Source organism: Mchenga conophoros, linkage group LG2, assembly GCF_057382185.1.
Source record: "Mchenga conophoros isolate Kocher_MC1m ecotype Shallow Benthic linkage group LG2, M_conophoros_male_GT1.1, whole genome shotgun sequence".
NCBI lineage: Eukaryota > Metazoa > Chordata > Actinopteri > Cichliformes > Cichlidae > Mchenga > Mchenga conophoros.
Genome location: NC_140527.1, coordinates 2,847,822 through 2,860,857, shown reverse-complemented (window position 1 = coordinate 2,860,857; position 13,036 = coordinate 2,847,822). Strand labels below are relative to the sequence as shown.

Here is a 13,036-nt window from a genome sequence, read left to right as displayed (position 1 = left end):
AGAATGTCTATTATTTCCTTTGTATCTTGATGTTGATCTCTGCAGTTAACTAGCTCATTCTTTGCAGTTTTCCCAAGGAGGTGCAGTCTGGATTGCTGGAGGTCATCTCTCCTTCACAGTATTACTACCCTGACTTCGCCAGCCTTAAGGAGACTTTTGGAGACTCCAAAGAAAGAGTCAAGTACGGTGCATATACAAAATCACATGATGCAGTCTCGAAATGCTACAAATGTTTTGTCAGTGATGGTAATTCTGAAGTGTTTTTTACCGTATTTTTCGGACCATAAGGCGCACCAGATTATACATTACAGAATCCTGCCATGCAATTGCATTTGTCCATAACCATCGGGAACCTTCGCATTAACATTTTTGTCGAGTGGGGAAAAAAAGTTAGCGTTCATCCTCCAGCTTCACTGTGTTTATGTTATGCTAGCATAGCTGTGTCGCCAGCGATCACGTAGCACAACATTATATACCAGGTAGCCGAACTTTAGTAATGCTACAAACGTCACTGCTGTTTAGTTTCATTTATGTTGGAAGTGATAGCAGAGCTGTACGTTTGAATTTTCTCACAAATCTGTCAGTCAGAACATGCTATATCATGTTTAGGTGGAAGCTAGCGAGCTAACTTCCTGCTAACTTCTAACTCCGTTAAATTTAATACATTCTGTGTTCATGGATGCCTGGATGTTAAACTTAATTGTTACACCTGGTAAAGCAGCAATGCTGATCATTTTATTAAAGATGAAAGAATTTAGACAGTTTTTAACTCTCAGTGATGCTGCAGTGTTTGTTTGACTTTGGGACCTGAGGATGACGGAGTTTAGGACCCAGATTACTGCGCGAGGCTCCTGCCTATGGTAGCCGTAATGCTCCAACAATCCATCAAGTTGTGCGGCTTCTTAGCAACCAAAGTCGTACTAAAACATTTTTTGACAGATTTTTGAGCGCCGTGTACCACATAAAATCGGTTCAAGGTCAGTAAGCACAACCAGAATTCATACATAAGACGCATCAGATTATAGGGCGCACTGTTGATTTTGGAGAATATTAAAGGATTTTTAAGAGCGCCTTATAGTGCAGAAAATAGAGTAGGTGCTGCTGCAGTGGCACAGAGGACACAAAACCAACATATACACTACATAACCTAATAAATAAATGATGAAGAGTAGGAGACTTATAATGTGTTTGGTGTGTTAAACAATAAACTGTTATTTATTGAATGCAGAGTGGTGTATAAACACACAGTGAGTACCAAAACCAAAAAGGTGAGTGAATTTCTGCTCGGGTTATATTTGTGCTTCTTGTTTGATTTTAGATGGCGAACAAAACAGAATCTGGACTTCAGCTTCCTCATGCTCTACGCTCAAGACAAAGGAACGTTTTATGTTCAGGTTAGGGTCAGACTTTAGTTATTATTTATTAAACACCTTATTTCTATTGTGTTTTGCATATCATGTTTCAGGAAAGTTATTTTTAGCACCATTTATTTGTTTGTGATATCAGCCAGAGTAGCTTTGTATGTTATAATTCTTCCTTATATATCTTTCGCTTTCACATTGCTTGTCTGGGTAGGGGCACTGCAGATGAGCCCAGACTATAAATGCTTACAGAAGACCCAAAGATGACATCACAGAAATGTGAAATACAAAAGTCTGAAATGATAGCCTGTTGTAAACTCTTTCTCCTTTTCACCAGGAGTGGTCTGATTGGGCTGTAGCTGTGCTTATGTTTAAACTTTTTATAAATAGTGTCTACTTCCTGACACGTCTGTTTTTAACAAGCTAAGCAGATCTAAAATGTGTGGTCGAATGCCTAAGTGCAGCACAGAGTCCTGTTACGTTTAGGATAACTAAGAAAAAGGATAAAGGAGCAAATTATTATTTGTTGTCTGTTGATTTCCAGTTAGAGGATGATGTTGTTGCTAAGTCGGGCTACTATGACGAGATGAAGGCCTACGCCACAAACGAAGCTTCAAAGCCATGGCTCTACCTTGAGTTCTCCCAGCTTGGATTTATAGGTGTGCTTTTGTGTAAAATACTGAAGTAATTTTTGTGTGTGTGTGTGTGGATTTTTTTAGGTAATATTACACGAATGCATTTGTGTGTATGTGTGATTCTCCAGGCAAGTTGTTTCGCACCCGGGACCTCCCAATGATCGCCGAGTTCTTCCTCATGTTTCACAGAGACAAACCTATTGACTGGCTGCTGGATCACATTCTGTGGGTGAAGGTTTGCAACCCCGAGAAAGATGATGTAAGTCAGTTATATCAAGAGTCAAGAAATGCAAAGTATAGATTCATTTGTGTTTTGGGAAAGAGTCAGACCACTTCATTATTTTTTTTTACACACTTTGCTGTTTGTTACAGCCCTACAAATAAGAAAAAACACGTTGTTGTTGAGGATTTTTGTTAAAATGGAGCATAAATCTCTAAATAAATCTGTGGTTAAATAGATCTGGGACTCAGACTCTACACACTCTATGTAGATGACACCTCTTGTCTATACAAAGCATGGTATTTCCAGTACTGAGAAAGCATTGAACAGTACATTTTTTCCTATTGCTTGTTTTTTTTGTTGTTGTTGTAAAGAGCAGCTTTTACAGTGCGTTTCAAACTCACATGTTCTCATATTGTATATAGAAACACTGCACAGAGCAGAAGGCACTACTCAAGCAGAGGTACAAGCCTTCCCTCTTTCAGCATGTTGGTCTCCACTCTTCTCTGCCCGGGAAACTGCAGCATCTGAAGGTGAGAGTTCTGTTGGGGTTTGAATATATAATCCGAATGCGTATTTGCTGATTATATTGTTTTAATATAAGAGAGGCCTAACTCTGAGTACAGTCTGTGCCAAAAAGCACTGACAGGGAACTGCATGCTTATATATATATATATATATATATAGATTAGTATATACACTGGGTGAATGTGCAGTAGTAGCAGCAAGCAGGTGAATTCTGTACATTAATATGAATAGACATCTGACTATTTTACAGGATAGACAATATAAACATATTTAAAATTAAAGGAATTGAAATGTACATTGTGCCTTGGTTTAGTGTCTGGAAGAGTCCTGTCTCAGTCAATTATAGATGATGTGAGAGGGCGGGTGTGTGTGTTTAGGGCACGGATGGCTTGGGGATAGAAGCTCCTCTTGAGTCTCTCTGTCCTTGCCCGGAAGATGCGGAACCTTCTACCAGATTGCAGAAGTTGGAACAGTTTGTTGCCAGGATGGGACGGGTCCTTCAGTATCTGCGCTGCTCTAGTCCGGCATCTCCTGGTGTAGGTGTCCTGAAGCGGGGGGAGAGCAATCCTGCAGCAGCGTTCTGCTGTACGGATCACTCTCTGGAGAGCTTTATGGTCCTTCACACAGCTGTTCCCGAACCACGATGTCATGTTCTGTGTGAGGATGCTCTCCACAGCGCCTGTATAGAAAATCCTGAGGATCTTTGGAGAGACCCTGAACTTCCTCAGTTGTCGTAGGTGATACAGGCGCTGCCTAGCCTTTTTGGTCTGGACCTGAATGTGGGCAGCCCATGTCAGGTCTGAGGAGATGTGGACACCAAGATACTTGAAGGACTGCACCCTCTCCACTGGAGCTCCATTGATGATAATGGGCTTGTAGTCTCTGTGCTGACCCCTTCTGAAGTCCACCACCAGCTCCTTGGTCTTGCTGACGTTCAGCTGGAGGTGGTTGTCCTGGCACCACGATGCCAGATTCTTCACTTCATCCATGTAGGCCGCCTCATCGTTGTTGGAGATGGCACCCAACACCACTGTGTCGTCAGCAAACTTCACAATGGTGTAGGAGCCGTGGGTGGCCACACAGTCTGAAGTGTAGAGGGAGTAGAGCAGTGGCGAGAGGACACATCCCTGAGGTGCTCCTGTGTTGATGGTGATGCTGTTGGAGAAGCACCTGCCCACCCTCACCACCTGAGTTCTGCCAGTGAGGAAGTCCAACACCCATGCACACAGACGGCTGTTAAGTCCCAGTTCCCTCAGCTTTGTGAACAGTCTGCAGGGCACTATTGTGTTAAACGCTGAACTGTAATCTGTAATCTGAACTGTAATTTGATAACGAGGTTCAAGGGTCACATGTGCAGGGGTTGCATATTACTAGAATCTGGTGGTAATGGTGTCAGGACACCTGAGTGGGAGTAAAAGAGAAGGTGCTTTTCTAGTCATCTTTTCTTCTGTTACATTAGTAGGCCTTTATTGAAAACTTGTAAAATATTTTTCAGATTTAAATATTTAAAACCTGTTTTACAAATATGAACCAGGAAATGTGTCAAACGTGACTTAAACAACAGAAGAAGGCTAAAGGAAAACAGGGTGGTAAAACAGCTCTGTGAACTACCTGTGAAACTAGTAGAGTTAAATAAGGTGTGACAGCTGAGCAATGAAAAGCATTCCTGTGAAACACTTCAAGGCTTTGGAGCGTGATGTCACGGGAGGGGGCGTGACCGCCGAGGCGCCATTTTAGCAGGCCAAACAAAGGAGCGAAAGCATCAGCAGTGGTTCGCACTTGCTGTGTTGTCGGTTGTAATGTTAGATCGCACGATCGGGAAGGGAATAAGCTAGAAAATTGGCTCTGTTTTTATCATTTCCCCACCTGGAAGCAGCATGAGGGAGCTCATGTGTCGGATGTTACCGAAAGAAGGCGTCTAGCCTGGATAGCAGCTGTGAGATGAGCTGATATCCAGTTCTCTTCCATCTCCAGATATCTGTTGGTGCTCCAGACATTTTCATTCAGGTAAGATCTAAATAAGTTCATATTACTCTTTATAGCCTAATAGTTGTATTTTCAATGCGCTCTGAGGTCGTAGCAAATTAGAACAAACATCCTAATGAGTGATTTTGTAGATATATATATATATATAATAGAATTCAACTTTATTGTCATTGCACATGTCACAAGTACAGGCAACGAAATGCAGTTTGCATCCATCCAGAAGGGCTTTAGCCATAATATAGCTATATTACAGAAACGGGTCTGTTATAGGTATGAGGGTACAAAATATGGGTCAATTATGGGTATGTTACAGTGTACACAGTATGAAGGTATGTTATGAATATGCTATAACTATAAGTATGTACAGACTATGAACAGGATATAAATATGAAAACTATACAGAAATATGAACTATGCAAGTTATAAACAGTTATAGAATTATAATTATTATATACATTCTCTTTATAGAGTTGCTAATTGTTTGTCATTATTGCAGCAAACCAGTCTATGAAACGGATGAAACAAATCCTGACTGGGTTCCAGCGCTACACATGGGGCACTACGAAATCCCTGCTTCAAACCACATGCTACACACCACCAGGCCACTCAGATTACTTCTTCCATGTGAGGGTGAAGAGGTGACCCTTCTGGATAAGATGGTGAAGGTTTTGGTGAACATGTGCCCCAGTGTGGTAGTAAAACCAGGGGAAATGCTCTTGTTAAATACTCTCAAAAGTCTTGTGCTGTATATGTAGTGATAAGTTTTCAAAAGAGACAGAATGCTAGCAGCGGGTGATATTATTTAAATGCTCTCATGATTTTATGTGAACATTTTGTCATTTGTAAACTATACATTGATTCTACATTGTAACTGATGTGATGTTTTAATTAAAGGCAAACATTTATTTGTTTCTTTATTCAACTTTTGAACAGTGTTACTTAGTAAGTACATATTCAGTAAATGCTAATTATTTACATGGCAATGCACTTCAGGCACAAATGTAGACCCCCTAAATACAACATTATGGGTTATCCCTCCATTGAAGAATGAAGGGCTTTGGCTGGATCTGCCCCTTTGACCTAGGTCAGAGCCACGTCACCAGGCTCCTGATTGGTTGTCGCGGCGCGATTTGACGCTGGAGTTCAGATTTTTCCAACTCGAGCGGTAGACGCGAAACGCGCGTATGCACAAAATGCAACACAAAAACTCAAAAACTGGGTTTGTTTGCGAGTCAAACGCGCCAGACGCGCTACACTGACGCGCGTTTCACGTGTTTTCGCGACGCAAATCTGCTTCGGAATTTTCGCGGGACCCGCAATCACGTGTCATCGCACTTTTCCATTGACTTTACATGTAAACCTGACGCTCTGTTCGGTGTGGACACACCGTAAGTCAATAGCGGTTGGCCTAGTGTTTCTACTCCACTGTCGTTATTTCATACGGGTCCACATTTCCAGTGCACGCTTTTTTTTGCAAGTACCGTGTCTTTGCATCCGGACGCAATCTGTCTCTATACCGTCGTTTTTATTTTGAGCTGCTTTTAAGTGTGGTTCGTAGCAATCTTCCTTCCAACACAGTGTGGTTGTTTTGATTCGTGGCCTGCTGAAATGGTGCCGCGCTCCCACAGTGCATTGCGGCGTGACGTCAACTCCAAGGCCCTATAGGATCAGCCGTACAGTTTAACCTGAGCAGAAAAAATGTTGTTGATCTGCTGTTTGCTTAGCTGACAATAGAGTTCAAGACAAGAGAAAGCGACTGAGATGAGTGTGAAAGAATGATGGTGTTTGTCATGGAGTAGCTACATGACAGCACAGCCTGATTTAACATGAACACTGGCATATAATGTGAATGTGCAGCTTTAGCATTTTAACTGTATGTGTTTTGAATTGACCCAGAATCATTCATTCATGTTGTTAAGGCAAGGCAAGTTTATTTGTATAGCACAATTCAACAACAAGGTGATTCAAAGTGCTTTACAGAGACATTAGAAACAAGAACAAATAAAAAGCATGATTTAAAATTGATTAAAACAAGCAAATAAACTAACTAACTAATTAACAAAAAACAAACAAACAAACAAACAACAGTATATAAAATCAAAACAGATAAAATCAGAACAGTAGATAAAATCAGTAGTTAAATGTAAGTTTTGAAATTTAAGCTTAAAGTGTGGATTTGGTGCTTTATTCAAATGCAGCTGAGAACAGGTGAGTCTTCAACCTGGATTTAAATAAACTGAGTGTTTCAGCTGATCTGAGGCTTTCTGGGAGTTTGTTCCAGATATAAGGAGCATAAAAGCTGAATGCAGCTTCTCCGTGTCTGGTTCTGACTCTGGGAACTGATAAAAGACCAGATCCAGATGACCTGAGGGATCTGGAAGGTTCATACTGGGTCAGGAGGTCATTGATGTATTTTGGTCCTAAACCATTCAGAGCTTTATAGACCAGCATCAGAACTTTAAAGTCTATCCTCTGACGGACAGGCAGCCAGTGTAAAGACCTCAGAGCTGGACTGATGTGGTCCACTTTTTTGGTCTTAGTGAGGACTCGAGCAGCAGAGTTCTGAATGAGCTGTAGTTGTCTGACTGATTTTTTTAGGTAGACCTGTAAAGATGCTGTTACAGTAATCAAGCCTACTGAAGATGAATGCATGGACTAGTTTTTCCAGGTCCTGTTGAGACATCAGATCTTTTATCCTTGATATATTCTTGAGGTGATAGTAAGCTGACTTTGTTATTGTCTTAATGTGTTTTTCTAAGTTTAGGTCTGCATCCATCACTACACCCAAATTTCTCACCTGGTTTGTGGTTTTTAGGTGTATAGATTGAAGTTCTCTGGTGACCTGTAATCGTTTTTCTTTGGCACCAAAGACTATTACTTCAGTTTTGTTTTTGTTTAGCTGGAGAAAATTGTGGCACAACCAGTCATTGATTTCCTCAATGCATTTACCAAGAGCCTGTACAGGGCCTCGGTCTCCTGGTGACATTGTGATATATATTTGTGTGTCATCTGCATAGCTGTGATAGTTTATTTTGTTGTTCTTTATAATCTGTGCCAGTGGGAGCATGTAGATGTTAAACAGAAGGGGTCCCAAGATGGAACCTTGGGGAACTCCACATGTGATACTTGTCTGCTCAGATGTGAAGTTACCTATTGATACAAAGTATTTCCTGTTTTCTACGTATGTTTTGAACCAGTTTAGTACAGTTCCTGAAAGACCTGCCCAGTTCTCCAGTCGTTTGAGTAATATGTTGTGGTCAACTGTATCAAATGCTGCACTGAGATCCAGTAAAACTAGGACTGACATTTTTCCACTGTCTGTATTCAGACATATGTCATTAAACACTTTGGTCAGAGCGGTTTCAGTGCTGTGGTTCTGTCTAAAACCTGACTGGAAGGCATCGTAGCAATTATTCTGTTTTAAGAAGTAACTGAGCTGTTGAGAAACTGCTTTTTCAATGATCTTACTTAAAAACGGGAGATTTGAGATCGGCCTGTAGTTGTTCATTTGTGTCTTGTCAAGATTGTCCTTTTTCAGTATAGGTTTGATTACAGCAGTTTTTAGTGGTTCTGGAAACACACCTGATAATAAAGAAAAGTTGACGATCTGTAACAGGTCTGACTCTAAAGTCTTTGAGACCTTTTTGAAAAAACTTGTTGGCAGGACATCTAAACAGCAGGAGGAGGAGTTCAGTTGACCTAAGATGTCCTCCAGGTCTTTGCTGTTAATAGGTTGAAACTGTTTCATGGTGTTTAAACAGTTTTTTGGTGGACACAGTACATATCCTGGATCTGCTGTTGATGTACCAATTGCTTGTCTAATTTTTTGGATTTTTTCAGTGAAGAATTTGGCAAAGTCATTGCAGGCCATGGTCGAATGAAGTTCAGCTGCCACTGACACAGGAGGGTTTGTTAGCCTGTCAACTGTAGAAAATAAGACCCGAGCATTATGGCTGTTTTTAGTGATGATGTCAGAGAAGTAGGACCTTCTTGCACTCCTCAGTTGTAAATTATAATTGTGAAGTTTCTCTTTATAAATGTCATAATGAACCTGGAGGTTTGTTTTTCTCCATCTGCGCTCAGCTTTCCTACACTCTCTTTTTTCATTTTTCACCAGTGTGGAGTTTCTCCATGGAGACTTTTTCCTTCCAGAGATAACCTTCACCTTAATGGGAGCAATAGTGTCCATTACATTTAACATGTTAGCATTGAAGCTATTGACGAGCTCATTGACTGACCCTCTGGACAGGTCAGGTGTTAATGGGAAGACCTGGTTAAAAATTGCACTACTGTGTTCAGTTATACACCGTTTTGTGATCACTGTTGTTGATATATTTGTGTGGGCTGAGATTTTACTTTCAAAGAAAACACAGTAATGATCAGACAGGCCCACATCAGACACAGTAACCTTTGAAATGCTCAGGCCTTTGGAGATCAGTAGGTCAAGAGTGTGTCCTCTATTATGTGTGGCCTCTGTTACATGCTGAGTCAGCCCAAAGTTGCCCAGAGTGTTACTCAGGTCTTTAGTCCCTTTGTCCTGAGGGTTGTCCACATGAATGTTAAAATCCCCAGCAATAATTACACAGTCAAAATCAACACAGATCACAGACAGCAGTTCACTGAGGTCATTAAAAAAGTCTGTGCAGTATTTGGGAGGCCTGTAAACATTAAGAAACACAACTTTGGATGGGGCCTTCAGCGGCCTTCTGTTAAGTGTTCTCGCCTGTGGATGTGCTGTGGTATGTGCAAAGATATTTTTCTCTTCTTTCTCTTATCCACTTCAGGACAAAGACTTTGGGAAGCAGACGCTGTACAAGGCTCACAATAACCCACCTGCAGAGGTGAGCAGCACTTTGAAACACTACCAGACGCACAGTTTGAAAAGTGCTTACGAAGGACGAGATTTCTTCTGGGCAATAACTCCCCTCCAGGGTGACTACATCCTCTTCAACTTCTCCCAGCCAGTCTACACTTCTGGGTTAGTTTGTTTAGTTATTTTCCATACATTCTGTAAATTTTGCAAATGAATGTTTTCTATTTAAAAAAAAAAAAAAAGAAGAAAAGAAGAGGACAAAAACACAAATGATGGTGACCCAGTCTGCACATTAAACTGCTTTACAAACTGCTTTCATTCATACACACGCATGAAACAAGCAGCAGCTAGAGGATGACAAGGTACAGCACAAATGCTGCGGCAAGGCAGAGCTAGGATGTTGGGTCAGGGGGAAATGTCATTATCACCACCCTCAGAGATTGGGTACCAAGCCCTAATAGCAACTGGTGCGTCGAAGGTGTTGAATGTGAGAGCAGCTGACCCGAAAGTGAAGGTCATGGCTAAGCTGGAAAACATGAAGTACCCTCTGAAAGTCTACTAGACGATGTGAATGCAGCATTAGAAACAATCCCTACTGTGACCATTACTGAAACTGACTGATGTACACCACAGCAACAGTGATCATCAGTGTTGGGAAGGTTACTTTTAAAATGTATTCCACTACAGATTACAGATTACATGCCCCAAAATGTATTCTGTAACGTATTCCGTTACGTTACTCAGTGACAGTAACGTATTCTGAATACTTTGGATTACTTAATATATTATCTTGCTTTTTACAACTACATGAATGTACTATTGCTGTGTGATTTATTACTTTTACTGAAGGTTACTCTCCATATCAATACCAACTAGATTTTTAAATCTGAATATATTTGCAGCGATCTCGTATAGAAAACTATTCCTCGCGTATATAAAACAGGTCCGCGGCTCCAAACCGTAGTAAAGGGACCTCTGGCTAATACGTCGGGCTCGTAGCCGAAAACTAGCTTTACTTTGTTGTCTGGGTCAAGTTTTAGAAAGAGGCGTTGAAAGGCTGCTCCAACGGAACTTATTGTTTCAGAGGAAAACAGGAACACGGTGTACAGTCGAGTCTTAACAGCTTACTTACAGCTGGGCTCGTCAGGCACTCTTCTTGGCTGCAGTGGTTATTATTATATTTACATGCTTCCAGCTCCCGTTTCTGCTCGGTGACAGCTCGTACTTTTCCTTTCTCTCCCTCCTCGCTCACAGACACATAACGGGTATGGCAGTCCATTCTCCCTGCAGCACGGACTACACTGCCCATCAGGCTGCATGCTTTAGGGCGATGCCTGTAACACTCTGCCTTCATATTAAATCATTTTTGTGAATAATTCTTTAACATATTTCTTCACGTCATTATGCTGCTGCAAGCAGTGGTGACATGGGCGGCGAGATTGAGACACAGACATTAGAGCCTCTTAATGCCTGTTTTGTTTGGGGCGTGGAAACCAAAAATAGAGAGGGCATAGCCGAACATATGAAACAGGAAAAGACCGCCGTGTAATCCCTTTATTTCAGCAAAGTAACTGTATTCTGAATACCACCTTTTTAAATGGTAACTGTAACGAAATACAGTTACTCATAGTTTGTATTTTAAATACGTAACGGCGGTACATGTATTCCATTACTCCCCAATACTGGTGATCATTCAGATGCTTGACTATAAGATGAACAACGGCTACAAGGAGCTGTACCCTCCATGGAAAACTGGAAATCAAGGCTGCATGGAGGGAGGTTAGCCAACTATCAGAATGGCAGAAAGGATTAATGAAGATTGTAGTGGCAGATTGTTGTACAACAAACTGCCACTACCTGAGGCCTTAGAGACAGTCAAACAAAGACTCAAAGCCTTGGCTAACTGCTTGAACAAGACCGATAGGACCCAGGAGAATAAACCAGCCCTGCCCCACTGAACTATCCAAGCTGTACTCTCAGTAGTAGGGAAGCAATGTGAGAACAACCCCATAGAGTCTGGAGACGGAGCAATACTGGAAGAACATATAGGAGAAGGACACAACGTATAACAACAATCCTTATTGACTAGTGGATCTAAGAATAGACCACAGCAACCTCCCTAAACAGGACCAACCATCACAATGGCAGAAATCCAAGAAAAGGTTTCCACTATAAAGAGTTGGACAGCAGCACACCCTGACATGATTCACTCCTGCTGGCTAAAGAAGCTAACTGCACTCAGTGAATGTCTAGCAGCACAAAGGAACCAGCTGCTACCGGATGAGATGCACCCAAAATTAAGGCCGGACCGCCCTTATCCCCAAGAAACCCAGGAGTACATCAGGAAGATGGCCACAACCAACCACGTGCTTGGTGAGAAACCAGAGAAAGAAGAGGAGCAAGGAGAAGAACCATAATGGACCAGGTAGAGGAAGTGTCTGACAGCACAGAGGCTGGGATCTATCACACCAGGCAAGACCCCAGGTGCAGGCTGGTGCAAGATGCTAGCATACATGGAACGCCATAACCAAGCGGCTGCCATAGTATACCGAAACATCGGTATACTATCACCCGCTAGGGTGATTGAAAATGACCGAGCTAAGATTCTGTGGAACATGTACAGACAAACAGTGATGGCTAACCAACCGGGCTTTCAAAACATGAGATTTAAAATGTGTAACTAACAGATATCAGGAAGAAGGAATATGGGTGGCTCAAGAAGTCCCAATGATTGAGAGAAGAGCGAGAGAAGATGTGGAAGGTGAACGCATTAGTAGTCCCCGTGGTAATTGGAGTACTCAGGGCAGTGACGCCCAAACTGGGCGAGTGGCTCCAGAAGAGCGCAGTCTTAAGTACATCAAAGATACTGCACAGGAAAAAGATACTCAGATAGTAATCTGAGAATCTTTTTAAAAAACGTTAGCACTCATATTCTCTACCAAATTTGATAAGAACTGATTATTTAATGTGTGATGTATTTCCTAAGAATGTTTAAATCTCCTTGTGCTACTAAGTAAAGAGAAACTGGAGCATCAGAGTCAGTATGTCACTCGTTTTGTGAAACCTGTGCTGTTATGGTCGAACAAAAAGCGATGATTGGTTGCAGCACGTCTTTCTGGAAAGTCAACATTCTAACTGTATGAGCTTCATGACTTTTCCTGTACAGTACATGTGCCAGACTGTGATCCTGTGCTGACAGGACTGTCTGGTAGTCACACAGCTGTTTGCTTGGTTCCAAAGAATGACTTCCCTCCATAATATGAACCAACTACAAAAATGCATCAAGACGAAAACTAGAAAAATGACAGTTTCTTTGTTCAATTTTAAATATTTTCCTCCTGTCAAGTGATGCTGTAGCAGTTTAAAACATCTTTGCACAGGTTTCAGTTATTATTCAGAATCATTTCTGTATGTTAGAGCAGTAAAGTTTAAAGTGATAGGTTGAAGTTTGTTGGGGGTTTTTTTTCATTGCACAAATGAACATGAACGCCAG

The 13,036-nt window shown here is 41.5% G+C and overlaps 1 protein-coding gene across 1 annotated transcript in view; it reads left to right on the top strand.

The window, feature by feature from the left end:
* LOC146581471 (alpha-1,3-mannosyl-glycoprotein 4-beta-N-acetylglucosaminyltransferase B) overlaps window positions 1-13,036 on the top strand; it is a 37,399-nt gene that overhangs the window by 12,453 nt on the left and 11,910 nt on the right. The window contains exons 6-11 of the mRNA XM_085283177.1: window positions 68-181; window positions 1,319-1,394; window positions 1,906-2,020; window positions 2,125-2,255; window positions 2,642-2,749; window positions 9,515-9,708. Of these exons, the coding sequence (XP_085139303.1) occupies window positions 68-181; window positions 1,319-1,394; window positions 1,906-2,020; window positions 2,125-2,255; window positions 2,642-2,749; window positions 9,515-9,708 (738 nt within the window). The remainder of the gene's footprint in view (window positions 1-67; window positions 182-1,318; window positions 1,395-1,905; window positions 2,021-2,124; window positions 2,256-2,641; window positions 2,750-9,514; window positions 9,709-13,036) is intronic.